Genomic DNA, 27,600 nt, shown 5'->3' with positions numbered 1-27,600 from the left:
TCGTCCCTCCGAGGGGGCTGGCGGGGCGGCCAGATTTTTAACGTTTTGTACAGAGTTTTCCTTTGTAATCACCCCCATTTTTACTTAATGACCGACCTGTCGTGGCTCTTATTTCTGAATTCAGCGCTTGTGGAAAATAAAGGGAAGGGCCCCTGGCCCGCCTGGGGTGTCGTCTGTGACGCTTTCTCAGACTCCGTGCCCCGAGCCGCGGGGGGCCCGCGGGGGGTCCGCGGGGGGTCCGCGGGGAGTGACCTGTGACACCCCCGGGGCTAAGGAGGCCGTGCCAGGAGGTGAACCGATTGCCGGGCAGGAGGGTGGATGCGAGGCAGCCGGCACGCCGCCTGCCCGTGACCTCGTCACCCACTCAGCCGTCCCGGCTGGGAGCCAGCAGGCTGGGAGCCAGCAGCCGGAGGCCGCTGTGCCGACCCAGGGACGAGAACAGGAGTGATTTCTCTGCGGACCAGGGTCTCAGGTGCTGCTGCTCCAGGGAGCTGTGTTCCAGAGGCTACAGAAGGAAACGCTTTCCTTGGCCACGAGAGGGCGCTGTTGGCTGACTTTGGGAACCAGGTCTGCTGACCAGTCGACTGGCGGGTGCTGAGGCCGGTTAAACCCCGTCATTAGTGTGTGGGTCACTTTAAGGAGCCCCTCTCCTGCCTGAGACGGTCTAGCTCAGGTTTTAAGAAATAAACACTCAGGTTGTAAACAGTCCAGAAAACCCCCTGACTGTGGCCCAGATCCCAGAGCCCCGGGACGCCCAGACGGCCACCAAAAGAATGGTCTCACCCAACGGGAAACCCAGGCTTTGGCTGAGAAGACCGCTCCTGGCCGGTCTGGACGCCTCGGGCATCCTCACCGTCCCCTGGGAAAGCGGTGACTCCGGGACACTCCTAGGGAGGGGGTGCAGTCTGCACCTGTGTTGGGGTCCAGGGACCCTGAGACTCACGCTCAGTGGCCGGGCCTTGGCTGCGGGCTGAGCCAGGACAGGAATGGGTCCAGGTGAGATCCCCATGGCAGCCAGCGGCCATGGTTCCCAGGACAGAGTCCAGGATGGACATGCGGGGGGGGGGGGGGGGGCCGAGCCCCCACCCGGGACACAGCAGCCACACCCTGCCCTCCCCGGAGCCTGAGGGCGCGAACGGGAGCCTGGGGGGGAAGGGGAGGCAGGTGCTGGGCAGCAGGGCACGTGGCGGGAGGCACCGAGCGAGGACGGAGCCACAGAGACACACACACGCAGACGGCATCTGGCCCTGGGCGTCTGATTGTCCGAGCAGCAGGTCCAAACACTTATGGTGCTGCTTCAGGCCCGTTAGCCCCCATCTCCACCCCCCACACACCAGGCCTGTGAGCACAGGGAGACCTCTCCCCCAGTGGGCGGGTCCCTCCTCAGTCTCACATGGCAGGGGCCGGGGCAGGCACTCAGACCTTCCATTCCACCCGGAGGACAGGCCTTAAACTACAAGTTGCTCCTCCTCTTCAGCAGCTTCCTGGGGTCCTCCCCCGGCCCAGTGTCGCTCTCCGGCTGGCCGGGCCTCTGGCTGCGTAAAGCAAGGGAGAAAGGCTGCCTCAGAGCTGGTGCCGCCTCCGGCCAGGCAGATGCACACAGTAGGTCCACCAGCACCCGGGGCACTGAGCGGGGGCCCTGTGTACCTGAGCGGTCCTGAGGGGTGCTCCCCGGGGGCAGGCTCCTCCTGGCTGGGCCCCCCGGGGTCCCGGGGCCCAGGCTTCTTCCGTTTGGTCCTCAGCGGCTTCTCTGTGAAGACACAGGACCGGGCACGGCTGGGACCCGGGCCAGTGAGCTTCTCGGCCTCACTCCAGCCAGCCAGCCTGATTCTCGGGGCCAGGGATGTGCTCGGTACTCGCTGCTCTCACACCCACTTAAAGTGTCAGGAAACAGGCCAGGTCAGTGGTCAGCAAACTGCGGCTCTCGAGCCACATGAGGCTTGCGAGCCAAGGTTTGCCGCTCTGTCGACTAGTGAGTTTGCCGACCACTGACCTAGACTCTTAATTCCAATACTAACAGGCTATTGTTCCTTGAGATTAAGCCCTATCCCAGTGGTGGGCAAACTCATTAGTCAACAGAGCAGCAAACCGAGGCTCGCAAGCCACATGTGGCTCTCGAGCCGCAGTTTGCTGACCACTGGGCCAGGTGTCCTCTCAAGCCGAACAGCCCGTGTGGCAGAGTCGGGATTCGAACTCGGGGCTGCCAGCCCCACTTGGATTCCCCAGCCGCGGGCTGATGGGAAGGCCCCGAGGCAGCAGGCACCGGAGAACACAGCCCAGGCCCCAGGTTTATTTAAGAAGCTTGTGTCTTTTCACACCTTCCCTGCCTCTCCCCTCAGCAGGCTGCCTCTCCCGGTGACCTCACTGAGCTGTCTGCAGCAGGGGGAGGAGTTACAGATGGGGAAACAGAGTCAGGAAGGGGAGTCACTGATCCATGGAGAGCCAGGGGCCCCCCCGGGGTGTCCTAACTTACAGATATGACATGAAGGCCCAGAGAGGGTAAGTGCGGCTCCCACGGCCACACAGCCAGGCAGTGGGAGACGGGAGACGGGAGCCCCTGCCCAGCCTCCCCCCGCGGCCTACCTGGCAGCCCCCGCTTACTGGAAGACGGCTTGCTTTCGGGAAGGGGCACCCGGGCCAAGGCCGCCAGCTCGGTGATGAAGCTCTGCTCGGCCTCCTGAAGGCAAAGTGGGGGGATCAGCGGGTCCCCCTGAATCCCTCCACTAAGACGGGGACCCCGCGTGGAGGAGAATTCTCCCGGGAGCACCCAGGGAGGCCGGGAGCCGGCAGAGGCCCTTGAGGGAGGGAGCTGACATGAGCCAGCGCCTGCCGGGTAACTGTCCCTCCTCACTCACACCAGCCACGCACCCCCATTCTGCAGGTGGGAACACTGAGGTGAGGGGCCCAGGGAAGGCCGCGGAGGCGGCAGCGGCTGGTCCGGGACCTCGCCTGCTTCTGCCTGACTCCAGTGATGCCTGCCCCGTGGCTAAGCACACAGACCTGGGTGCCAGGATTTACCGACTGTGGGACCCTGGCCGTGACTCAGCCTCCCGGAGCCTCAGTTTCCCCATCTGTAGCTGGGATCCCCACGGGAACCTTCTCGGCCGGGGGGCGACATCGGTGGCACAGGGAGCTCAGTCAGGGATGCCTCCGTCACCGAGTGCCTCTCCATTCTCCCCATGGCCACCCCCGTCACTGCCCTTCCAGCGGCGTGTGCTCTGGGGCCCGACACCCCACAGCTGCCCCAGCATCTGACTTCCTTTAAAGCAGCAGTTCCCAACCTTCCTACCGCCGCCACCCACAGGCTGGGAGCCGCTAGCGGGCCGCCCGAGACCATCGGAAAACACAGACATTCACATCATGATTCATAACAGTAGCACAATGACAGTTATGAAGTGGCAACGAGAATAACTTTACGGTCGGGGGCCACACCGCACGAGGAACTGTGTTAAAGGGCCGAGGCCTTAGGAAGGCGGAGAGCCACTGCTTTAGAGGCAGTCCATTCGCTTTATAGGCGCCGTTCGTAATCACACGCCCGTGAAGTTTTTCTGTGATGAGACGCCCACCGGCGAGCACAGACACTGCGCTTCCAGAAGGTTCTACGTCCAGGACAAGTCTCAGTCCCCAGCAGCCCTGCCTAAGGGACTGATCAGCCCTGACGGGAGCAGCCCACGTGCTGGCGGACCCGCCCAGGGGGACGCTCCCTGCCCGGGACCAGGCTGTGGACGCGGGGTCCCCGGGCTCACAGGTTCAGCGAGGCTGATGTGGGATCAGCGGTGAGACTCCGCGGGGGCCGAGGGGTCCCGAGTGAGCCGAGCGGGGCGTGCGGCCCCTCACCAAGACCAAGACCCCACCGCTGATCTGTGATCACAAGGCCAGTCTTCGCCCCCAGAAGCCCTGCCCGGGCCGCTTCCAAACTGTACCTGCAGCTGCGCCTCCAGCTGGGCCTCCAGGAGGTCCAGGCCCCGCGCCTGCTGCTGCCACGCATCCAGGCGGGTGCGCTGGTGGGCCGTGAACTGGGCCAGGAACCGTTTCTGCTGCGCCCGCATCCTGGCGGGAGGGAGGGGGGGGGGACATCAGCGATGCCCGGGCGCCAGGAGCATCAGCCTCGCGCACACCTCCCACCTCCCCGGCCGCTGCCCTGCATTTCCCGGACCCGCAGCTGCGGGGGGAGAATGGCTGTGACCCACGGCCCCCCGAGGGCCCCTCTGCCGACAGGCTGGCGGTAACGGAACCTCTCGGGCACAGTCTGACTGAGCCTCAGGGTGGCCTGGTGACATCAGGACAGAGATCAGGAAAGTTGGGGGCAGGAGGAGCCCAGAGGGGCGGGGGGTCCCTGGGGTCCCGCAGGGCAAAGTGGCTGAGCAGCAGGTGACGTCGTCTTCGTGTGAGAACACCATCTTAGCCGGGACACACACACACACACACACACACACACACACACACACACAGTGCTCCTGTTAACACGATCGCCTCCGCCCCTCCCCTGGGCACAGGCAGCCCCTTTCCTGGGAAACCGCATCGCTCCGGGGGCAGGACACAGAGCTGGGCCTCAAGTGGGTCCCCAACACGAGAACCCCCGCCCCCCTCCCCCCCCCGATGCCCTTTGAGGAGCTGAGACCTCCCTGGCTGTGTGGACTCCTCCCTTCCTTGGCCCATGGTCCTCTGGCCGCTGCAGCCCCATCGCTCTGCTTCCATCACTCTCTGCCCCTCCTCTGGCCTTCAGGCCCGATCTGCTGAGTCTCTAGACCTGAAGGCAGAGGCCGCCTCTGCACCACAGGCCGCGGCCCAGGCAGCGCACGGAAGGCGCCACATGCCACCTGGCTTCTGCTTCGTGCTCTCTTCTTTCGTGTGCCTGGCAAACTCCTATTCATCCTACAAAACCCGTCATCCGTTCACCCACCCTGCACGGACCCACCCACCCATCCACGCCTTTGCTCCTTCATAAAAGCATCCCGGGGCTGCCAGGTTCTGTGCCAGGTTTTGAAAAGGCAGGCGTGAGTGAGAGACTCACAGCCCCTGCCTTCTCGGAGCCCCCCTCCAGCTGGAGGGCGCGGGGTCGCTATGGAACACCTGGCCGGGACACCCCACAGGCCAGTGCTCCGGCCTCCGTTGCTCTGGAAACCCTCCTCCTTGCAGGTGGTGCTGGCTGTGCTCCCGTGGGGATCGGCCTCACAGTGTCCCCCCCAGACGTCCATGCCCTGATCCCTGAAACCCGTGAGGAGGTCACGCCACGTGGACCAGGCGGTGCTGAGGAGGCCGTGACTGAGACTCAGAGAGGCCCTGGCTGACCAGGTGCCCATCAGCGGAGCCCTGAGAGCAGAGTCTCTGCAGCCGGCGCCAGAGGCCAGGTGGAAGCAGGCAGGGCGTCCCAGGTGCAGCGGGGCCTGCAGCCCCGGATGTGGGGGCCACGTGTGTGGAGCAGAGAGAGGCCTCCAGGCGGCCAGGGGACCCCCATTAACAGCCACGAGGAAACAGGACCCTGTTCTCCGAGGCAGGGCTGCTGCCTGGAGCGCCCCCCGGAGCCCGAGATCATGCCCGGCCCGCCCACCCCTGGGTGCTGCCACGTGGGTCCCGGGGAAGCAGAAGCAGCGCCCAGGCGTCTGACCCGGAACCGCGAGTCCTCGGCCTCCCCCGTGGTTGCCTGGCTTCCGGCTCCCTCACTGCGCCTCCTGGGGTCACCGCCCATACACCACCCACCTCCGGACCTGCAGCCGGGGCCACTTCGGGAGGACCCCAAGGTACGGGGGAGAGGGGGTGCGGTGTCAGGGCTGTGGGCGCCCCGGAGCTAGGAACGAAGCCAGGGCCACGCCCACGCGCGTGCCCGGTGCCAGGCCCTGGCCGGGCGTGCACAGCAGGAGACCCTACAGGCCAGTCCGAGGCCCGGAGAGAACTGTGGCGTGGGGCCGAGTGTGCCAGTGGGGCCTCACCTCTGGTGGACACCTTCGGCTGCTTCCCGAGTTCCCCCCGCCGCCTCGCCCTCCGGCGGAGGGTCGCCGAGTTCCTGCTTCTTCCGCAGCTTGTAACTGTCCCTTCTCTCGCCTGGAACGGGAACACACAGCGGTCAGAGACGTGTGGGAGGGATCAACTCTGTGCCAGGCCAGGGGGAAAGGAGGGGGTGCTGGCAGAGCACCAGTGACTCCCCTCGCCCTCCCCCATCTGCTCCAGGGGCCCAGAGTCAAGCCAGTGGCCACTCAGTGGGCCTCTGATGACCCAGGTCCCGGGGACAGAGCCCACCCACTCCATCTCACTGCTCTAGTCCGATGCTCAGACTCTTAACGCCCTGCGTGCATACGCTTCTCTAAGTGCCTTTTCCAATAGCCTTTTAGGGACGAACAGGGGACATATAGGAAACGGAATATTAAAGAGAGAACATTTCCAAAAATGAGATTTGAACTCTCCGAGCTTTCCAGCTCCTGGCTGCGGGGTGCTGACAACCAATCCCAGCGTGTAATAGTCACAAGTTTTACCGAAAGGCTGGTGAAGCGTGGGGAGCTCAGCGGGGCGGAGCCACACGTAGTTTACCTGTCGGAAACGGCTAAGGCACTTCCCCTAAACCTGAATAGGATGATTGTCTGCTGCCAGACAGCTCGGGGCGTTTTACTGCCTCCTGTTGGCCAAACACCTGAGCAGCTGTAGGCATTCCTTAAACTGACAATCTCTGTAAACCCTTTGATGCCCTACCCTTTGTCGTGTATATCTCCGCCTTGCCTTGGGACAAATTGTGTTTAATAAAAGCATGGGTCCTTGGTCAAGGAGGAGAGTCTTCTAGCTCCTTTGGCTGGAAGCTCCTCTGACCCCCACTGCCTCTCAAAAATATCTTTCGTCCACAGACTCCTTCTTAATCACCTACGCACAGCCCTTTCTCCAGAACCCTTTGTAAGCTGGGGAAAAAGGTCCCTGGCAGCGGGGCTCCCCCAGGCGCATACCCTGCAGGGCCTCCAGGCGCTCCAGCCTGCGCTCTGTGTGGTCCCGCATGGCCCTGCCGACCTGCTGGTCGTACGCCTGCACCAGCCGGCCGACGCCCGTGCTGGTCACGTACACGCTCTCCACGGCCGCCTCCAGCAGCGTCCTCTGTGGGAGGAGGGAGAGGACGTAGCAGGTCACACACGGTCCCCACCTCCCTGGCCCCGGCTCTCATCCTCCTCCCATGCCCAACATGGACCGGACAGGGAGCAGGCAGAGGTGCGTGGTTGGTTTAAACCAGTTGATAACATGGGCTGGTCAAAAGTAGGTTTTCAGTTGTTCGTACAGAAAATCTATCTAAAAGCCTAATATGCCAGTTGTCCCCATGGGAGTTTGGGCAACTGATCGCTAACCACCATTGGTCGCTTAGGGTTTTATATATAAAGATAGAGGCCTAGTGCATGAAAATTCACACACTGGAGCGGGGGGGGGGGAGGGGGTTCCTTCAGCATGGCCTTCCCCCTCTCACAATCCAGGAGCCCTCAGGGGTGAGAGGCAACACCCCCATCACACCTCTGCTGCTGCCACTGCCGGCAGCACAAGCCTCAGCTGGCCCCGGTTACCTGAACCTCAGGTGGCCCTGGGCTGCTGGGCAGCTGACATCCCAGGTTTGCCTGTGCCTCGGGCCGGCCCTGGGCGGCTGGGGGCTGAGGGCGGGTCCGGCCACACCGTCTGCCTGCTGCCCAGATCTGTCCCCTCCTCTGCCCCTGTCCCCCCACCCCAGTCCTCCTTGCCCTCGGTTCCCCAGGGACAGGGCCGGCATGCACCTTGAAGTCCTCCCGGTCCTTGGTCCGGCTCCTGGTGGCGGCGGCCCGCGCGTGCCCCAGCAGTGCCTGCCCCACGGCCCGCTCCGTGTGCTGCTGCAGCAGCCGGCCCACCTCCTGCGCCTCGGCCAGGAGCTGCTGCTGCAGCTGCAGCCGCGTGAGCTGCGCCTCCTCCTCCAGCCGGCCGGTCTCCTCCAGCACGCGGGCCTCCTGGGAGGAGGGGCAGGAGAGGGAGGAGCCACACTGCGGCCCTGCACAGGATCCACAGGACTGGGCTGAAAAGGCTGGGGAAGGGAGGGAGGCGGCCCAGAAAGCGGGGGCCTCTGGGCTTGCAAAACCCAGCACCATGGGTTGGCTAGGTGTCTGTGGACGGTACACTCAACCCAAGGCATTTAGTGAGCACTAACTGTATGCCCAGGGCCATCCGTAGCTTATCATGCACACAAGCACTCCTGCCTTGTCCCTGAACACTGGGAGCCTGAATGTTAGGCGTGAGCAGGACACAGAGGCTCAGAGAGGTTAAGTAACTTTCTAAAAATCACACAGCAGATCCGAGTCTGGGAGGAATCTGGGACATCACCGAAGCCAAAGCAGGGCACTTGAGGGCCTGGGGACGGCTTTCCTCGTGGGAACACGAGTCAGAGAAGGAAGCGAGGGGAATCAGAGCCAGAGTGGCCTGCTTCCCACAGAGCATTCTGGGAAGTGTGAGCCAGAAAACACTAGCTGCTCCCATAGCTCCGTGCCTGCTAAGGCCTGAGCCAGCCTGCTTCGGTACGAGTCCCAGCCAGTAACTTATAGTACCACGTTCTTCCTGCAGATTGCTAAACCCTTCTGCTGACAGGGCCCCTCCCTTCAACCAGGGATGGCTATGCCCATCTGCGCTCTGATTCCAAACGCATTTCCAGTACAATTCTCATTCGAGCATGCACTGGAGCCTCTGGGCCGCCCCCCTGGCCCCCCTGACAGGGCGGCCATCCTCCCCCGGCCGCCCCCCGAGACCACGGGGAGCAGGGCTGGGGTTCTGGCTACCATGCTGGAGCCGGGCAGCCATCTCACCAGGGCTCCGAGCAGCTGCCACTGGTGCTCGTCCAGGCACTGGGAGGAGCCCTGCTCCAGGGCGTGCTGCTCACGCAGCTCCTGCAGCAGGCGCTTCTTGCCAGACAGCCTCATCTGCGCCAGCGCGGCGACGCTGTGGCCGCGGAGAGCCAGCCTCCGGAGGGTGGAGCCCAGCAGCAGCTCGTGGCCCTGCAGGATGCCCCGCGCAGACCTGGGGGGGGAGCAGAGCGGGCGGGGCGGGGTCAGTGCTCGGCTCCTCTGCCTGGGATGGTCACTGTCCGGTATCAGCTGCTCAGACATTCTCTGGGTGTTCCCGGGGGAGATCAACACTGACGTGCCAGACGAGGACAGCAGACTGCCCTCCCTCATACCGGTGGGCCCTGTCTAACCAGCTGAGTGCTTGGAGCAGAGAGAAGGCCCATGACCGAGCGGGCACTGCCCGTCTGCCCGCCCTGAGCTGGGACACCACCCTCCCCTGCCTTTGGGTTCAGACCGAGATACTGCCTCTTCCTGGGTCTGGAGCCGGCGCTTTCTGACTGGGGCTGACGCCACCGGCTCCCCTGGTTCTAGACCTTCTGACGCGGGACGGGGATGCACGTGGGCTCTCCCCAGACTCCAGGCTGCCAACCCGCAGATATCGCAACCTCACAGCTGCTCTCTCTTCTCCTCCTGTCTCTACAGGTGTAGATCCACAGATACCTAGAGAGCTAGACACACACACACACACCCCTCCTTCTGTCTCTTCAGCTGTAGATGCACAGACACCTAGAGAGCTAGATACACATGTGTACATACACACACACACACGCACACACACACACACACACACATACACACACCCCTCCTTCTGTCTCTACAGCTGTAGATGCACAGACACCTAGAGAGTTAGACACAAATGTATACATACCCCCCCACACACACACATACCCCTCCTTCTGTCTCTACAGCTGTAGATGCACAGACACCTAGAGAGTTAGACACAAATGTATACATACCCACACACACACACACACACATATACACACACCCCTCCTTCTGTCTCTACAGCTGTAGATGCACAGACACCTAGAGAGTTAGACACAAATGTATACATACCCACACACACACACACATACCCCTCCTTCTGTCTCTACAGCTGTAGATGCACAGACACCTAGAGAGTTAGACACAAATGTATACATACCCACACACACACACACACACACACACACACATACACACACCCCTCCTTCTGTCTCTACAGCTGTAGATGCACAGACACGTAGACAGCTAGACACACACACACACACACACATATACACACACCCCTCCTTCTGTCTTTTCAGCTATAGATGCAGACACCTAGAGAGCTAGACACACATGTGTACATACACACACACACACACACACACACACATACACACACCCCTCCTTCTGTCTCTACAGCTGTAGATGCACAGACACACAGACAGCAGGACACACACACACACACCCCTCGTTGGCCCTGCTTCTGGGGAGAGCCCTAGTACACTGAGCTACCAAGAAACGCCCCAACAGTCACACCGCCCTGTAAGAGGCGGGCGTCCATGTGCCCACCGTACGCGTGCGGACTGGTGTGGGGTCCCGCGGAGACAAGGCCCGCCCCCCGGAAGCCGTACTCACTCTTCACTGAGGCCCCCGAGCCGGCCCAGCACGCAGCGGACGGCGCTCTGGTGGTGGTCCCGCAGGTGTGCCTGCAGCACGGCGGACAGGGCGAGCTCCTCGGTCCACACCTGGACGCCAGGCAGAGGGACAGGGTCACCGGGCTCCGCTCACCGTTGTGGCTTCGCTGGAACCTGCCTTTTATGTCTTGTTTAAAACCCTCTCCCCTCATTTCATAAACATTCTCTCTTAGAGTTCCTTGTGAAGCCTTACACAGTTTCCTATTTGCAGGGTAAAGCATTTAGCACTAGTTTTCTATGGCGTGAGCAAGGGATTTAGTGTTGTCTGGATAGATGGATACCCATTGTGCCAACACCTTTGTTAGCGTTTATCTTTCTACTAGAGGCCCGGTGCATGACAATTCATACACTGGAGGGGGGTCCCTCAGCCCGGCCTGCCCCCTCTCACAGTCTGGGAGCCCTCAGGGGTGGGAGATGACCTGGCAATCAGGAGAAGGCGATGCCCATCACACCTCTGCTGCTGCCACTATTGGCAGCACAAGCCTCGGCCAGCCCTGGTTACCTGAGCCTCAGGCGGCCCTGGGTAGCTGGGGGACTGAGGGGCCTGGGGCACTCCAGAGGCAGGCAGAGCAGCCGGGCCCGCCTGGGGACAGGCCCAGTTTTGCCATGTGCCTGCTGCCTTGGTGGGGCTGAGGGGACTGGGTGCCCCATCCCTAAGGGTGGCTGTGGGTGCCACCATCCCTAAGGGTGTGGCAGTCAATTAGCATATCGCCCACCTTATTGGCTGTGGGCACCGCCATCTTTGCGATGGTGTGAGGGTCAATTAGCATATTCCCTCTTTATTGGATAGGATGACTGGCTGTCATGGCACCTTGGATCACATTAGTTTCCATAGACGCATACTATGTTCTTGTATCCTGTGGTCGGTTCATTTCTGCACCACACCACTTGCTTCTCAGCTGCCACTCACAGCAAACCTCCTGGCAGCCGGGGCAGGGCTCCCATGCTCTCATGCACTAGCTATGCTTGGTTGTCCTTCCTTCCCTACCGATGTTAGCAAGCTTTGGAAAATGGCTTTTCCCCCTGGGTGTTCCTGCCATTTGATTGGATTACATCTGTGAAAACTCCTGAGGCCCGAGGCCCCGTAGCGAATACGTTTAAGGAGTGGGGCAGGGACTGCATGTAGGCCCGGCTTTCTCTAAAGACAAGTCCTCTCTGGCCTGCCGTGCTCCTCCCCGAGGAGTCTGGGCCTCAGTACACCGCCCAGGCGCCCAGGCGGGGTCTCCGCCATGAAGGCCAGGCCTTCCCTTCTCCAGCCTCTGTGGCTGCCCCAGGGGCGCTACCCTCAGCCGCCTGAAGAGGGCGCCCGCTGCACACAGAACTCCGGTAGAACACAGAGCCGCATCAAGCACTGCAGCCAGGCTTCATCCTGGGCGTTGTGATTGGTAACACTTAATGTCACACAATCGCCCTGGTCCCCTGCTGAGGTCAGTCTCCGGCTCCTCCTGTGAAGAGTCCGCAGGAACAAAGTGCCTGGGGAACCAGAACACAGACAATGCTGGGCTTCCCTGACCCCACTGTGGGCTGAGGTGAAGCACTGACCACCAGGATCCTGGTCAAGACCCCTCCCCCTTTCCCCAGGGCACCAGGAGGTGCTCAGGGGCTAAACTCTCCTTATTGCCCCTAAGGTTCAGCAAGAGCGGACCCTCGGCCTGCCCCCAGACACCGCACCTGCTGTTCCCGCTCCAGGAGGTCCTGGGTCAGCCTCCACTGCTGCCCGCGGAAGCGGTCCGCGCGCCCCAGCTGCAGGGCGGCGTCCTCCTGGGCCTCCTGCCGCACCGAGTCGCACTGCGCCCGCGAGAGGCCCGCCATGCCCGGGAGCGTCTGCAGGAACAGGCCGTCCATCAGCGTCTGGAACGTCTCCATGGTGCCGCGGTACAGCTCCTGCAACCGAGAGCCACACGCCGGTGCCCGTCAGACCACAGTCGCCCAGGGAACTGGAGCGCAGGACTGGACTCGGAAGTTTTCGTATTTTTGGGAACCTACTGCTCCCTATCTGAGTCGCCGAGGTGTGAACCCCCGGAGCATGCCGCCTTACAGGGACCAAGAGACTCTGCAGACGCACGTGAACAGGAGAGTCCGATGGGAGCACTGGGCCGGCCCCGGCAGGAAGTGAGGTGAGAGGAGACGGGATGGCGGCACTGAGGCGGGAGCACCAGGTCTCCGGCTCTGGCCCAGAGGAGAGGCCACGAGCCCAGGCCTGGGGGCACCCCAGCAGCCAGAAAAGTCAGGGGACAGATTCTCCCGTGGAACCTCCAGCAGGAGCCCAGCCCGCCGGCACCTTCCTTCCAGCCAGCGATGCCCCCTCGGGACGCCCCCTCAGGACTGCAATGTAATGATTGTGGTTTAGCCGCTGAGTTCTGCTCATTTGCCCCGCAGCCATCGGACCCACCGCGAGCCTTGGGGATGCCGAAAGGGCAGGTGCGCGCTCCCTCCTCCATCCCCTCGTTAGTTCATGCATCCGTTTGACTGACTGCCCGCCGTCTCGTCTCCTGCTCAGAGGCCACTTCCCCCTCCGCCATGAGTGTTGGGAGCCTCAGGCCTGACCCCCAGGCTCCCAGTGAAGTTCCCTTAAACCAGTGGTCGGCAAACCACGGCCCTCGAGCCACATGGGGCTCTTTGGCCCCTTGAGTGTGGCTCAGTGTTAGAACCACTTCAAAATAGACCAGCCCAGGCCGAGAACTGGCTTCTGCGCATGGGCCAGGAAGTTTCCATCGCACTGTACGTGCGCGCCTGCCCGCACGAGGTATTTTGTGGAAGAGCCACACTCAAGGGGCCGAAGAACCGCATGTGGCTCGCAGTTTGCCGACCACGGCCTTCAGCAAAACACCTCCACCTGTCGCCGCCCTGGTGGAGAGGGAGCCTGTTTGCCCTGGCTCCCGCGAGGTGACCTCCACGCTCTTGGACAGTCCTCCCGGGTAAGAGGGTCTCAGGCTTGGGCCCCGTCAGGTGGCCTTGACAGTGATGGCATTAGGGTGGGACCTGGCCCACGGGCCATCAGCTCATCCCGCAGAGGGGCTGGGGGTTAAGGCCGGCCACACTGGTGGCTGACCACGTCTAACTGGACGCTGAGCTCCGGGAGCCTCCGTGGTTGGCAGCGGCCAGTGTGATCTCACGGTGCTGCCCGGAGGCCAGTGCTGCCCTCGCCCCCCGTGAGGGTGCTGGAGGCCTCGGACTGGGACCAGGCTGACCCCGGCCTGTAGCTCCCGCTGCAGCCACTGCTGTGGAGAGAGCTCACTCCCCGTTTTAATGGAGGAGACCGAGCTGCTGGCACCAAAGCAGACCGGGCCCAGGTCTCTCCATGGTGCCTCCCGTCTCCCTGCCCCCAGCGCTGCCCCCTGCAGGCCACTGTCTGCCCAGGCCTCGGAGAACAAGGAGTCCCTCTCCACCTCTGGGCTGGGCCAGGATGTTTGTCCTCAGGCACCCTCGGACCCCGAGGGCTCCAGCCCGCCCGCCAGGGGCCACGTACCTGGCAGAGTGCAGCCGCGGCCTCGGCAACCCTGAAGTCCTCCTCCTCCTCCAGGTCTCTGCGCGTCACCCTCTGCCGCTCCAGGACCCCGTGGAAGGCCTGGAGTGAACAGAGGAGCTGAAGGGGCAGACACATGCAGTCTCCCTCCCCCCACATCTCCCACCCGCCCGGCTCTTGGGTCAAAAGGACGTTCACCCTCTGTTTACACACGTGAAAAGTGGCACGGGGTCACGTGGCTTCTCTGGCTTGCAGGCCGAGGCCACGGCAGGGGCCAGCGAGCCTGGACCCCCGGAGAGCCACGGACTGAGCTTATGTCCATCCAGGAGGAGGCGGTGCAGGCCGCCCTCCCTGCTCTCCCCCGAACACCGGCCCCCGGCCACCGGCCAGCGCCCTCTGACTTCGCTGCTGACCCTGCCCAGGCCCGGGAGAGCCGCCCAGCGGGGCCCTCGTCACCGTGTGCGGACCAGGAGCCAGGGTGCAGGCTCAGAGCACTCGGCCGAGAAGCGCCCCCTCTGCTGGCTGCCCGGCCAGCGGGGTCGCGCACAGGGTCACCTGGAGGAGCTCCTGGGGGTTGGCGGTCGGTGGCACCTCCGCCAGGAAGGCCCTGCGCTCCTCCTCCTGGGCCTGCGTGAGCCGCGCCGTGCCCTCCGCCTGGCGGGCCTGTGACGCCTGGACCAGCTCCTTGCCTCGCTGCACGAACTCTGAAAGGGAAAGCGGCCAGGACCTCACAGGCGGCTCAGGCAGAGCCTTCCTGCTGCTTCCGCCAGCACCAGGAGGGGGCGCCACAGAGGGGCGAACCCGGCTTATTTTAGTTTCATTATTCGGGCACACCTGCTCCCAAAGGCCAGCATCGGGAGCCGGGTCCTCCGAGCCCAAGACCTGAAGGGACTTTCCCATTGCTTTTTGGAGACAGCGGGAGGGAGGGGGCAGCGAGAGAGGCCTAAGAGGAGATGTGAGCGCCCGCTCTGTGCCACGTCCTGCAGGCCGGGAGTGGAAGCCCCGGAATCCAAATCTAGGCACATGGAGTTGGACTTCCAGCTTCCAGAACTCATGTCTGCGGTCCGGGCCCCCGTGGCAGCATCTGTCACCGTGGCCCGAGCTCAGACCCCTGGCGGCCCGCTGGTCCTACAGGACCCAGGCCGGCGTGGGGGCCAGAACCCGCTGGGGGACTCCCTGGCACACAGGTGCCCTACGGACGCCCCGACGAGACCGCGGGGCCGGGCACACGCAGCCTTGGATCAGCGCCAGCGGCCTCTCGCCCAGGCTGTGAGGCAGCGGGCACGGAGGGCCACCCGCCCTGCAGGCAGAGGACCAGACTGCTTCCTGCCGCCCCACCAAAGGTCAGCCCTCACCGGCCACGTCCCAGGCAGTCCAGCAAGGCGTGTGTGTGTGTGTGTGTGTGTGTGTGTGTGTGTGAGGGGGGGGGGCCATGGCGGGTGCCCTCTCCTGCCTCGCACACCCCACCCAGCATCTCGGGGCCTGAGGCTGGTGCCGGGCGGCGGGCACTGGGCACCTCCGCCCTCCTGCTCTCTGCACGTTCCTGGTGGCTCGGCCGAGAGACCCTGGGGTCTCCGTGAGCCGGAACCACCGATGAGGAAATGGAGGAGGGGAGCGGGCCAGCGAGGCAGCCCCATTTACCCTGTCTCTGGGGAAGGCACGCGAGCGCAGAGCATCTCAGGGACTGGTCCTCGAGGGCAGGACCCCAGCCCGGCCCCCCCCACAGGCCCCTGGAAGCCGCTCACCCCTGCCGAAGCGCTCGGCCTCCTCCCAGAAGGCCTTGTGCTGCTGGGTCAGCAGCTCCTCCTTCTGCCGCGCGGACAGCCGGCCCCGGGCGGCCAGCAGGTCCAGGCTGCGGGAGATGGCGGCCAGCCGGCACTTGGTCTCCTCCTGCATCTGCAGCCGCAGGAACTCGACCATCTTCGCCAGGCGCACCCGGCCCATCGTCCTGTCCAGCAGGTCCTGCGGGGAGGGACCAGGCGTCAGGCTGGGCCGTCCCGGGGCGGCGTTCGGCCACCGGCTGCGTCCAGGCACCCACCTCACTGCACACCGAGCAGAGGGAGAAGCTCCCCTCCGAGCCGCCCCTGTCTGCCTCTCAGCCAGGGACCCCGGGGTCCCCCGTGGGGACGCAGCGGACACGGACAGCACCCGCAAAGCGCTGTGCATCCTGCGTGCTCCCCAGAGTCGCTCTTCTGGGAAGGAGCTCAGTGCACACCTACGACCAGGAGGAGAGCTGCCTTCCTCACAGCCACGCCTCCCGCAGCCCCTGTAGCCCTGGCTGGGGCCACCACCACTGGGACAGCCCGGGGAGAGTCAAGGTCACAGGAGCCAGGGCTTCTGTGCTCAGAGCCCAGGTGCTGGGACTCGGAGACCTTGGGGTGATGCCAGCGTCAGACCTTAGAACCGGACCTCATCTCGTCCTGCCACATGGTTACTCAGAGCAGGACTCCTGGGAAGACACCCACCCCACACCCCACTTCACACCCCACACACCACACCCCTCACCCCTCACCCCACACCCCACTTCACACCCCACACCCCACACCCCACACCCCTCACCCCTCACCCCACACCCCACTTCACACCCACACCCCTCACCCCACTTCACACCCCACTTCACACCCCTCACCCCACACCCCACACCCCTCACCCCTCACCCCACACCCCACACCCCACACCCACGCAGGAAATGAGGCCTAAGGGACGGGGCCTGCAGGCCGCCTCGCTGGGCCTTCTGTCCCAGAGCAGATGCTCACTGCTGGCGGCTGGCGAAGGAGAGTGAGGATGCCAGAGGAGTGGCGACAACACGCTGGCCACGTGGACCATGTGAGCTGCAGGCCTGCGTCCTTCCCCACCTCGCCAGAGCGTTACCTGTCACCTGGCTCGGCCCACGTTATCCCGGCCCCTTCCCGCCGACCGATTCCCTTCCCACTGACCCACCATCACCTCTGCGCTGGGACCGCGCCTGGTCTCCCAGCCTCCTCCCCTCCATCCCACCCCCCCGGCCCCCCACACTCGACCCCACACAGCATCGGGCCTTTCTGAGATGCAGACGTGGCTCCTGAGTCCCCCAGCCCAAACCCTCTCGTCACTGCCCCCGACCGCGTCCTAACTCCCAAGCACGGAGCTCCCCATCCACCACAGACGGTGTTTAACGGGGCGATCTCTACAGCACTAGAGCTTCCTGGTTGCCCCTCTGTGGAAACCCCTCCTGGGCCCGCCTGCCCCGCCGCCCGCCTTACCAGCGCCTGCAGGTCCTGGGAGTCCCGCAGCAGCCCCTCCGCGGTGGCCATTCTGGCCGTCAGCGCCGCCCCCAGCTGGCGCGCTCGGGCGCTGGGGCACTTGAACTGGTCCACGAGGCAGCGCTGGACGCCCTCCAGCTGCCTCCAGAAGGCGTCCATCTGGGAAGAGGAGGGGGGAGACCTGGTTAGAGAGCTGTAACCCAGACGGCTCAGGCCCACAGGGTCAGGCGCGGGCACTGCAACCCACTGCTCATCAGCCCGAGATCCCGAACGGGTTACCCCTCGGAGCACGGCCGCCTCTCAGCGATCACACTCCAGCGCCCTGGCTCTCCGCCTGCCTGAGGCCGCACCCCTTCAATGCAGCTCCTCGTGTGGTGGTGACCCCAGCCATAAAGTTAGTCTCGTTGCTACTTCCTAACTGTCATTTTGCTGCTGTTATGAATTGTGATGTAAATATCTGTGTTTCCCGATGGTCTTAGGTGACCCTGCTAGCGGTTCTCAGCCTGCTCAGCTCCAGGCTCAGCGTCAGCTCCCTCAGCCTCTGCCCGCTCCTCCGCTCCCTGCTGCCTCCCCTGCGCCCACCCCGAGGGCTGCACCACGCCTCCCCCAGGAGCCTCTCTGGGCCCTTTCTTCCCGGAAACCTTTCCTAACCCGGGGTGAGACGGCTCCTCTCTCCCCTGCGCCTCAGCGCTCCTGCGTCCCCGTCTGTCACACCAGAAACCCAGAGATCCTCATCTGCTCACCTGTCATTGCCCCCCCCCCCGAAAAAACACCCCGCCCCCCGCTGGCCTGGCATCTCTCTGCAGGGCCACGTCTAAGCCCACCGGACTCCCTGTCGCCAGCACAGCACCTGTGTGTGTAAGACATAACGCCCGAACAAAAACAAAAAGAGAGAAACATCTGAAGGAAGCCCTCCTCTCAAGGACTTGGGACCTGCTTTTAGGAGAGATGCCCAGGGGGTGAGGAGCTGGCAGCAGCACCCTGCACCCACAGGGCAAGCGCAACCTCTGCTCTGAATGAAGGTGGATCTGAAGCGTCAGCCAGGGGGACTGGCTACAACAATAAAGCACCTCCCTCTGGAAACCCTGGCCCTTCCTGACACCTTCTCATCGCTCAATGTGGAGGCGGATCCCTGCCGCCAGGCAGACCCAGCAGGGATCCCGGCATTAAACACGGTTCTAGGCGCATCCACCCGCTCCTCTCCCCGGCGGGACTGTCCCGAAACCACGGCCTTCACGCAGGAAAACGCCCGCCACGCGCGTACGTTCTCGATCAGCAGCTCCGCGTACTCCCTCTCCTTCTTCTCCACGTCGCCCAGCGTGGCGTACTGGGACTCGCCGGCGCCCAGCGCCTCCGTGTCTGACAGCCTGCCCCCGAGTCCCTTTTCCAATTCCTCCAAATCCTGCAAAGGTGAAGGAAGGAAACAAAGAACACGGGGGTGTGTTTTACATTCTGGAGAGAGAAAAGCTTTTGTAACGCTATCTTCCAATCCTTCTGCAGCCCTGGGAGATCGTATATTTAAAAACACCCCGAGCCTGAACAGAAGTCACGTCCACAGTGACTCTCGTGGACAGAGAACATGACTGACATTCCACTCGCTTCTCTGCCTCCGATATTTTCCCCCTTTTAGTCCACACTGTGATTTTTACATCTGTACTCATGTCTGTATCTATTATGTTAAAAGTGTATCTATATATATATAAAAGCCTGAGTGACCATCCAACAGGGTAGTAGCTATGATGAGCACTGATCACCAGGGGGCAGACGCTCAACGCAGGAGCTGCAGAGCTGCAGTGACTTGCAGCGGTGGTTCTCGGGTGATGTACCCAGAACAGAGAGGAGGGAGCCCGATTCCGAAGTCTCGGACCCCTTGGGGGATGTCGGAGAGCCGGTTTCAGCCGGTCCCCTGCAGGCCAGGCTGAGGGACCCCACTGGTGCACGAATCTGTGCACCAGGCCCCTAGTATTGTAGAAAGCTATTGTCCATGTTGTAATAAGCTATTGTCCAGTTACCTGGAAATACAGATTGAGGACTTACATTTTCTTGTTTTGAAAGAATCTTCTGGTAGAATTCGTCATCAGGCTTCTTTCTCGGAAGGAGGTCAAGGAGGCACATTTTAAAAATCTGAATAAACATCTATTGCCAAAGAAGGGAACATAACAGAAATGATGATTTAAACAACAGTATCTTCCTCCCTCCTATCCTTCCCCCCTTCTCCTGCTTCTCTCTGTCTCTTTCTGTTTGTCTCTCTCTCTCTGTCTCTGTCTATCTCTGTCCTTTTCTCTGTCTCTCTCAGTGTCTGTCTCTTTTTCGCTGTCTCTCTCTTTCTCTTTCTGTCTCCCACCCCCTCCTTCTCTGGGTAAAAGGAAGCTGGTGCCCTCCCGCCGGCTGGCGCTGCCTTCCCATCCTGGGCTCTCTTCCTATGGTGGCTCTCCCTCCCCACACCCCCTCTCGGGGGTCCCGGCACACAGAGCCCGGTGGTTCCTGAGCCCTCAGGGCTCCACGCCGCCTCACCACCTACCAAGTGCCGGTCCTGCCTCAGTGCCGCGTCCAGCTGGAGCAGATCTTTCAGGTGGAGGTTATAGATGCACAGGTCGAGGTCGGCACTGCAACGTGGAGAGGGGGGTGGGGAGAGGCCTGTGAGTGTCTGAGGGGGGGAGGGAGGTGACAGACAGGGCGTCCCTACTCAGTACAAGCCACGCGGGTCCTGGCTCCAGACTTTACGTCCGCAGCGCGCAGCGATTCCCACCAGCCTCACGGTGTAGGAGAAGGAGTTACAGCTCTCTGCGGCCCACTCGTGACCAGAGGGGACTGCGGCCCGGACGTCCAGGACAAAAGCAGAGGAGACGGCAGGTGGGAGAAGTGACGGCATCGCGTGCACCTTCCTGAGCTCAGGCAGACAGCCTGTGCCCACCTGACAGGGGAGGACACGGGCGCAGGAAACCCAGGGCCGGAGAGATCCGTGTTGGTCACGGTCGCGGGGCAGGGAGAGGCAGGGTGAGGTGAAGGCTCTCCCCTTTCCTCCCACACAGCCAAATGCCTTCCACACGGCTGACCCTGGACGGTGGGCCATCCCCTAAGTCCAAGCTCAGAAACAGCCTTTCCCAGCGAGGAAAGGGGCTCCAGTCCAGCCAGTCCCTCCCGCCGGGGGCCACCCGCGGGGTCCTCCCAAGCTCCGGCTCTGAGCCCACTCATGCCACAGCCCGGGGCCGTGCCCGGGGTCCCTCGAGCTCACTGAACTTCGAGCAGACAGGCCCGAGGACCGGCCCACACCCCCCGACCCCACAACTGAGTTTCAGCACCGACCACGAGCTGAGCCCTGCTCCGGGCTGGACAGTTTGAAGATTCTGAGCTTGGGCTTTGGAGGTAAGAGGGTGAGGTCAAATCTGGTCCCATCACCACCCGCTCTGTGGCCCTGGGCAGGTCACTCAGCCTCTCTGAGACGCACTTTATTATTTTTTTTTAATTTACATATTTTTATTGACTTCAGAGAGGAAGGGAGAGGGAGAGAGAGGTAGAAACATCAAGAATGAGAGAGAATCACTGATCGGCCGGTGTGGCTCAGTGGTGGAGCACCTACCTAGGAACCGAGAGGTCATGGTTTGATTCCTGGGGTCGGAGCACATTTGCTTCATAAAACGGGGACCAAGCTAGCCCTAGCTGATAAGGTTGGCAGGAGGAATCAGTTCACTGGCTGATAAACAGGTGCCCATCACTGCACCTGTCCCAGGCTCCCTCCCGCCGGCGGAGGAGACAGGGCAGGGGACAGGACGGACCTGACCCTCATGCTCATGCAGTAAGCACTCCTAGCAAACTGCTCGGTGCTCGGCCCAGCACCCGGAAGGCGCCTACTCAGCGCTAGCTGCGATGCCACGCCCAGGGCACGCCGCTGATGCACCGAGGGTCCCCTGAGGTTTCTCCGAGGCTGAAGCCTGACCCCATAACCCTTACGAGGTCAATACCACATGGCAAGCGACAGAGGGAGACAGGTCCCACTCTGACCCGGGGCGGCTGTGTGTCCCTGGCTGAGTTGCTTAACCTCTCTGGGCCCCCGTTCTCCGTTTTCCTCCCCTGACAACGACACGCCTCGTGGGCCTGCGCCCTCCGCCCGCCCTCCTCACCTCTCGCAGGTCAGGGCCTCGGGGAAGCTGTGGACGCGGAGGAAGGTGCGGCCGAGGAACCGGTCGTCACTGGCGGCCGAGTGGATGCTGGATGAGGAGCTGCACTCCTCCTTCTCGGCCTGGCTCAGGCTGCCCAGGCTGCTGCAGGGCGACGCCTCGGCCGGCTGGTTGGGCAAAACCACCTGCTTCAAGTTTTCGTGCAGCGAGGGGTTGGAGGAGCCGTCGGCCAGAGGCTGGGGCGGCAGAGGACAAAGGGGACTCAGTGCACGTGACCATCAGGGGACCGACGCGGGATGAACCCAAGGCCTGCATCCCGGGGAGGCGGGAGGGGGGTGGCCGGCCCTGCCACTTTCAGCAGCGACCTCGGGCGCCGGGGGCCCCTCTGGGCCTCCGTTTCCTCCGTGTGAGGTGGAGCCAAGCGGTATGTGTCTCACTGGAGCACGTGAGGCTGGAATGCCGGATGCATGACCAACGCCTAGCACAGCGCCGGCCGCACCGTGAGTGTCCAGGAGTGTGGCTGCTGGCGAGAGCCTCAGGGTCTGGGAAGGAGATGCTGGGAGCTGTGTCCGTGTCGCTATTTGTTCTAGTGTCACTCCATCAGGGTGGGTGCTGTCCCTGGTGTCCCGGGGTGCCACACGCCACGGTGATTCCTTACCTCGACCACCAGGCACCCCCGGCCCTGGCCACACTGCCATCAAACCCCTAAGTGCTGCTCGGTGACAAAGCCTCAGGCTTTTCCCTGTTACAACGGCTGCCACCAACCCTCAAACCCTGAACTGCACATCGAGCCCCACCTCCCCACCCCGAGCTCCAGGGCGCTGCTGAGTAACGGGGTCCCCGGACGGGGCGCAGGCGTCTCACCCGGAACTTCTGGTTGATGGGGTAGACGACCTTCGCCTTCAGTGCGAACGCCGTGACGTTGCTGCTGACGGACGGCTCGCGCTCCTGGGAAGAAGGACAAATGCCGTGTGACTTCACAGGCCTGGCTGACATGCGAGAGGAGACACACTTGCTGAGAATTCCACGCGAAAGCAGCGAGGGCGCGGCCCCTTGAACCTCCCCACGCCGAGTGAGAGAAGGGCAGAAGAGGTGACAGTGAGAGGAAGGCCCGGCCCCTGCCCTCCGGGGTTCGTCTTCCACAGGGAGGCACGAAGCAAAAGCTGCGCTTCCTGAGAAAAGCATGGCTCGGCTGCTGTGGCTCAGGGGTTGAGCATCGGCCTAGGAACCAGGAGGTCGAGGTTCGATTCCCGGTCAGGGCACCCAGGCCCAGGCTGCAGGCTCGATCCCCAGGGTGGGGCATGCAGGAGGCAGCCGATTCATGCTTCTCTCTCATCATGGATGACTCTCTCTCTCTCTCTCCTTCTCTCCCATCCTCACTGAAGTCAATAAAAACAGCAACCCATGTTCTGAGAAGAGGATGGAGGGGCTGGGCCACCGGACACCTACAGGAGCAGGACCTGAGGGCGGGGCGCCCCGGCCTGTGCAGGAGAACGCAGGCCCAGCTGATGGTCACCCCAGCCACGCGGGAGGCCTGAGACGGCTGTGGCTCTTCCGGCCTGTCCCCTGGGGTGCGCCACCCCCTCGGGGCAGGCCCAGGGCTGGTCCTGGTGCCTGTCAGCGGACGGACGGACAGACGGACGGACGGAGGACCGGAGGCCTCAGCACGGCCCGGGGCAGGGCACGGGCGTCCGCGGCCTGCAGGGCCCGGCTGTATGTGGTTTTCAGGACTCCACAGTTCAGGGCGCCCCCTAGCTCTGACAACCTCCCAGGCGCAGCCACGTGGAGATTCAGGGACCTGGAAGCAGGGCAAATTTCCATGTAAACCTTCTTCCGCCGAAGCAAGCCCATCATCCGGGAAATCAGTGAAAGCACAGCTGAGGGGACGGAGAGGCATCTCACCTACCACCAGGCCAGGACGCAGGGGAGCGAGCTGGGGCTGGGCCCGGGGCCCAGGGGCCCGTGTGTGTGTGTGTGTGTGTGTGTGTGTGTGTGTGTGTGGCTGACGTGCTCTGTTTCTCCAGAGCTCCCACCAGGGGTGGCGGGAGGCAAGCGTGCCTCGGTCTCCGTGCCTCAGAGGACACGGGGTCAGAGGGGGACGCGCCCTGTCACAGTCAGTCCCCTGCCCCGTCTCGGAGGCCCTGTCTGCAGGGGCATCCGGGCCAGCCAGTCCCCGGAGCGGGCAGATCTTTAACTCAACTCTGGCAATTATTAGCTCAGCACTGCGTGGCCTGGGCACAGCTGCGCAGCTCCCAGGAGAAAACATGCGCGTGCCTCTGGGAGGGGGGAGGCCGCGCTCCCTGCACACGCTGCTCCGGCCCTTACTCCGCGGCAGGAACAAGCCCAGCCGACTCCCGGGACCCCGAGGAGCCGAGGATCACGGTCATCGTAAAGCCGAGAACCCAGAGGCTCAGGGAGGTTATGTGTCTCTCCCCACATCACACAGCGAACAGGGGGCAGAGCCGGGACTGGGTTCCGGGATCCTGGACCCACCCAGGAAGCGATGCTCCCAGGAGGCTTGGGCTGGACTGAGTGGGGGGGGGGGGCCCAGGCAGGGGGTTACAGGGAGAATCCAACTTTGAACGTCTCCATCCCAGGACTCCACCTCCTAGAAGTTTATTTCGTTTTTACTTAAAAGAAATAAAGCCAAATGAAAGCAAACAACCTATACACACACATCCACAGAGGCCTTATTCGGAATAGCGGACACCGCTCACGCCACACCGGGCACAGCCCCACACCGGGCACAGCCCCACACCGGGCCACGCGATCACAGCCCCCCGCCGGGCACAGCCCCCCGCCAGGCACAGCCCCATGCCGGGCACAGCCCCACACCGGGCACAGCCCCCGCCGGGCACAGCCCCCGCCGGGCACAGCCCCACGCCGGGCCACGCGATCACAGCCCCCGCCGGGCACAGCCCCACACTGAGCACAGCCCCACGCCGGGCACAGCCCCACGCCGGGCACAGCCCCACACTGAGCACAGCCCCCGCCGGGCACAGCCCCACACCGGGCACAGCCCCACGCCGGGCACAGCCCCACACTGAGCACAGCCCCCGCCGGGCACAGCCCCACGCCGGGCACAGCCCCCGCCGGGCACAGCCCCACACCGGGCACAGCCCCACCCCAGGCACAGCTCCCGCCGGGCACAGCCCCACGCCGGGCACAGCCCCCGCCGGGCACAGCCCCACACCGGGCACAGCCCCACCCCGGGCACAGCTCCCGCCGGGCACAGCCCCACGCCGGGCACAGCCCCACGCCGGGCACAGCCCCCGCCGGGCACAGCCCCACGCCGGGCACAGCCCCCGCCGGGCACAGCCCCACGCCGGGCACAGCCCCGCCGGGCACAGCCCACAGCGGGCACAGCCCCCGCCGAGCACAGCCCCCGCCGGGCACAGCCCCACACCGGGCACAGCCCCACGCCGGGCACAGCCCCACGCCGGGCACAGCCCCACGCCGGGCACAGCCCCCGCCGGGCACAGCCCCACGCCGGGCCACGCGATCACAGCCCCACGCCGGGCACAGCCCCACGCCGGGCCACGCAATCACAGCCCCCCGCCGGGCACAGCCCCCGCCGGGCACAGCCCCACGCCGGGCCACGCAATCACAGCCCCACGCCGGGCACAGCCCCACGCCGGGCCACGCAATCACAGCCCCCCGCCGGGCACAGCCCCCGCCGGGCACAGCCCCACGCCGGGCACAGCCCCCGCCGGGCACAGCCCCCGCCGGGCACAGCCCCACGCCGGGCCACGCAATCACAGCCCCACGCCGGGCACAGCCCCACGCCGGGCCACGCAATCACAGCCCCCCGCCGGGCACAGCCCCCGCCGGGCACAGCCCCACGCCGGGCCACGCGATCACAGCCCCACACCGGGCACAGCCCCACGCCGGGCACAGCCCCACGCCGGGCCACGCGATCACAGCCCCACACCGGGCACAGCCCCACGCCGGGCACAGCCCCACGCCAGGCCACGCGATCACAGGACAAATGGCTAACAGGTGGGAGGATGTGGCTGCATCTCAAAGGTGGGACACGAGGACACGCAGGCACCAGGCCACGTGTGGAAGCCTCGGACCACGGCCAGGGCAGCGCTGGAAATGCGCAGTGGTTGCCTCAGGAGGGGCTGGGGGTGTGGGGATAGGCCGGAAAGGGGTGCAGGGCGCTAGGGAGCTCTCCAGGGGTGCAGCGTCCCTGAATGGGGTACCGGGGTCAAGGGTGTACACAGCTGTCACTCATCAAACTGGAAGCTGAACCCCTTGCCTGTTACTGGGTGTGATGATGCCCCAAAGGAAGCCACTGGCCCTCTCTGTCACAGGCTTGTCTGGAGGTGCCTGTGCGGGCCAGGGAGGGAGGGGGAAGGACGGAGAATGCCCACGTGCCCCTGGCAGGCACCCCACTTACGTCCAGAGCCTCCGCATCCTTGGAGGCCCGCGCACCTCTCTTCCTCCTCCTGGGCGGGGAGCCGGCCTCGGTTGGGGTCTGGGCCCTAGACTCCAGGCTCCTGAGCAGACTCTGGGCGTCGTCTACCTAAAAGCAAAGGTGGGGACAGGTCGGAGTCCGCAGCCCAGGGCCCCGGGAAGGTGCCATCAGTCCCCACACCCAGCGGTCACATCTGCTCAGCTCCGAGCTGACCCTGGCCCCGTGTGCTCTGCCCCCTCTCACTCCCACGTGGGGGCAGCTACATCCTGCCAGGCTGCCCGGCGGCACCCCGAGAAGCCCCGGGACCCCCAGCTCAGCATGTCCTCAGGCCCTGGAGGCAACGCTGGGCCAAAGGGCATCCGCAGTTCCTGGGAACTGCTGAAGGCCACAGCTCAGCTGGAGAAGCGGCGCCTGAATATTCATTTCCTCATCATTCCCGGGGTGACGTTTCAGAAAACGCGTTAGACCGCCTTAAATGCAGAATGGCTTTATTGTGATCGGCAGGTGGCTGCCTTGCTTTGCAGGTCTGTCCTGCTCATCAAGGCAGCTCTAAGACCCCGCAGAGGCTGGCATTAGCGCGGTGCCCCCAAACTTTTCCTGTAGGGGTGCATGAATGAAAACATGAATGAATGCAAGCACAAGTGCAGCCCCAGGCGGCAGCGGGGACTCGGGAGGGACTCACTGGTAAGCATAGAGCAAGGAAGCGAACGGACATCCACGGATGGGGATCCCCAGCCCTCGGGTCCTACGCTGGGCTGGGCCCCTGCCAGCTCTGTCCAACCCCCTGGTGCTACAGATGCAGTCCAGGCGGGAGGACTTGAGCGGTTGTTTACATCCCATGGCAGGCACCGCCTCCAGCATCCTCCCGGTCCCTAAGGGGAGCCCGGAGCCAGGACCAGTTGTTCGAGATCACACTCCAGTGGAATCAGAGCCCTGGCTGGCAGCCCAGGGGCCCGGGAAGACCGCGCCCCGGGCGCCCCCCACTCCGGCTGCCGGCGTGGCCCACCCACCTGGTGCCGGGGCCGCGAGCGCGCGCGGCAGCCCAGCCAGAGGCCGAGGCTCAGGCCGAGCGCGGCGCCCAGCAGCACGGCGGGCGCCAGCAGCGCGGGCTCCGGCCGCACCGCGTCCCGGCCCCGCAGCAGCCGCGCGTCCCTGGCGCAGTCCGCGCCGCCGCGGGCCATCGGGGGCGCTCAGGCCGCGGCCCGGCCGCATCCCGCCGGCCGGCGGGCACCGCTCCGGCCCGCCGCCCGGGGCACCGTCAGCGCCAGGTCGGCGACACCGGACTCGGAGCCCGGAGGCCGGAGCCGAGGCGGGCCGGGGGCTCAGCGCGCTCTCCCGACTCCCGGCCGTGCAGTCTCCTTCGGGTCTTCTTTCCCGGTCCCGGCGCCGCCGGAGCCGGAGGGAGGAGCCTGGATCTTCCGCCCAAAACTTTGAGCCGCCCCCGCCCCAGCGCTGCCTCTGCACTGAGCATGCCCGGAGGAGCTGTTTTGCACTTGGAGAGCTTTGGGGAGGCCCCGGGCCTCCGGATTTCGGCGCGGAGGGGTGCTCGTTGGCAGAGTAGGAGGGTGCAGCTTGGAGAAGTTTACTGGGCGTTTTCAATTCGCCCAGCGTTCCGTCTGAGCATCTCAGGAACTTTCTGGGCACCCCTCGGCGTGGGTGGGATGGGCATTATTGCCCCCGCATCCTCCATCCTCAGGGTGAGGAAGCTCAGAGTGAGAGCCATGTGACTCAGGGCAGGTCTGACTCCAGCCTCTACCTCCACCTCTACCCCCTGGCCACCCTTGGGCCGCACAGGCCACCCCTGCCCCCGAACTTGATCTTAAGATTTGGGTCCCAGCCGAAACCGGTTTGGCTCAGTGGATAGAGCT

General features: G+C 64.1%; 1 protein-coding gene across 3 annotated transcripts; it reads right to left on the bottom strand.

Moving 5' to 3' along the window:
• Positions 1-55: 55 nt before the first annotated feature.
• Positions 56-27,151, bottom strand: EVC (EvC ciliary complex subunit 1). 3 transcript variants are annotated; one of them, XR_006740242.1, is made up of 22 exons: positions 26,743-27,150; positions 25,715-25,840; positions 22,177-22,260; positions 21,316-21,548; positions 19,716-19,800; positions 19,232-19,330; positions 18,459-18,596; positions 17,195-17,353; positions 15,698-15,914; positions 14,508-14,656; positions 13,956-14,054; positions 12,158-12,370; positions 10,428-10,537; positions 8,787-8,997; positions 7,734-7,940; positions 6,930-7,074; positions 5,931-6,042; positions 3,924-4,050; positions 2,584-2,677; positions 1,648-1,750; positions 1,378-1,535; positions 56-922 (listed from the first exon to the last, which is right to left on the bottom strand). XR_006740242.1 is itself a non-coding variant. In XM_045574235.1 (22 exons), the coding sequence occupies exons 1-21, from the start codon at positions 26,911-26,913 to the stop codon at positions 1,454-1,456; spliced, it is 2,946 nt and encodes a 981-aa protein (XP_045430191.1). In that variant the 5' UTR covers positions 26,914-27,151; the 3' UTR covers positions 56-1,220; positions 1,413-1,453. The 3 variants fall into 3 exon arrangements, 2 of the variants coding, with proteins under 2 accessions (XP_045430191.1, XP_045430186.1); XM_045574235.1 differs by having other exon boundaries at positions 56-1,220; positions 1,413-1,535; positions 2,602-2,677; positions 26,743-27,151; XM_045574230.1 differs by having other exon boundaries at positions 56-1,220; positions 1,413-1,535.
• Positions 27,152-27,600: the final 449 nt, after the last annotated feature.

Source organism: Pipistrellus kuhlii, unplaced genomic scaffold (assembly GCF_014108245.1).
Source record: "Pipistrellus kuhlii isolate mPipKuh1 unplaced genomic scaffold, mPipKuh1.p scaffold_m20_p_1, whole genome shotgun sequence".
NCBI lineage: Eukaryota > Metazoa > Chordata > Mammalia > Chiroptera > Vespertilionidae > Pipistrellus > Pipistrellus kuhlii.
Note: the sequence above shows the minus strand (reverse complement) of the source record. Positions and strands in the feature narration are given on the sequence as shown.

What these genes read in the sequence shown, in the direction of transcription:
- EVC (XM_045574230.1), bottom strand. Translation starts at nt 26,913, where the DNA reads ATGGCCCGCGGCGGCGCGGACTGCGCCAGGGACGCGCGGCTGCTGCGG. An exon ending in CGGAGCTGCTGATCGAGAAC is followed by an intron (nt 17,354 to 18,458) that starts GTACGCGCGTGG and finishes TCCTCTTCCCAG; the next exon opens with ATGGACGCCTTCTGGAGGCA. An exon ending in AGGACCGGGAGGACTTCAAG is followed by an intron (nt 7,075 to 7,733) that starts GTGCATGCCGGC and finishes CTCCTCCCACAG; the next exon opens with AGGACGCTGCTGGAGGCGGC.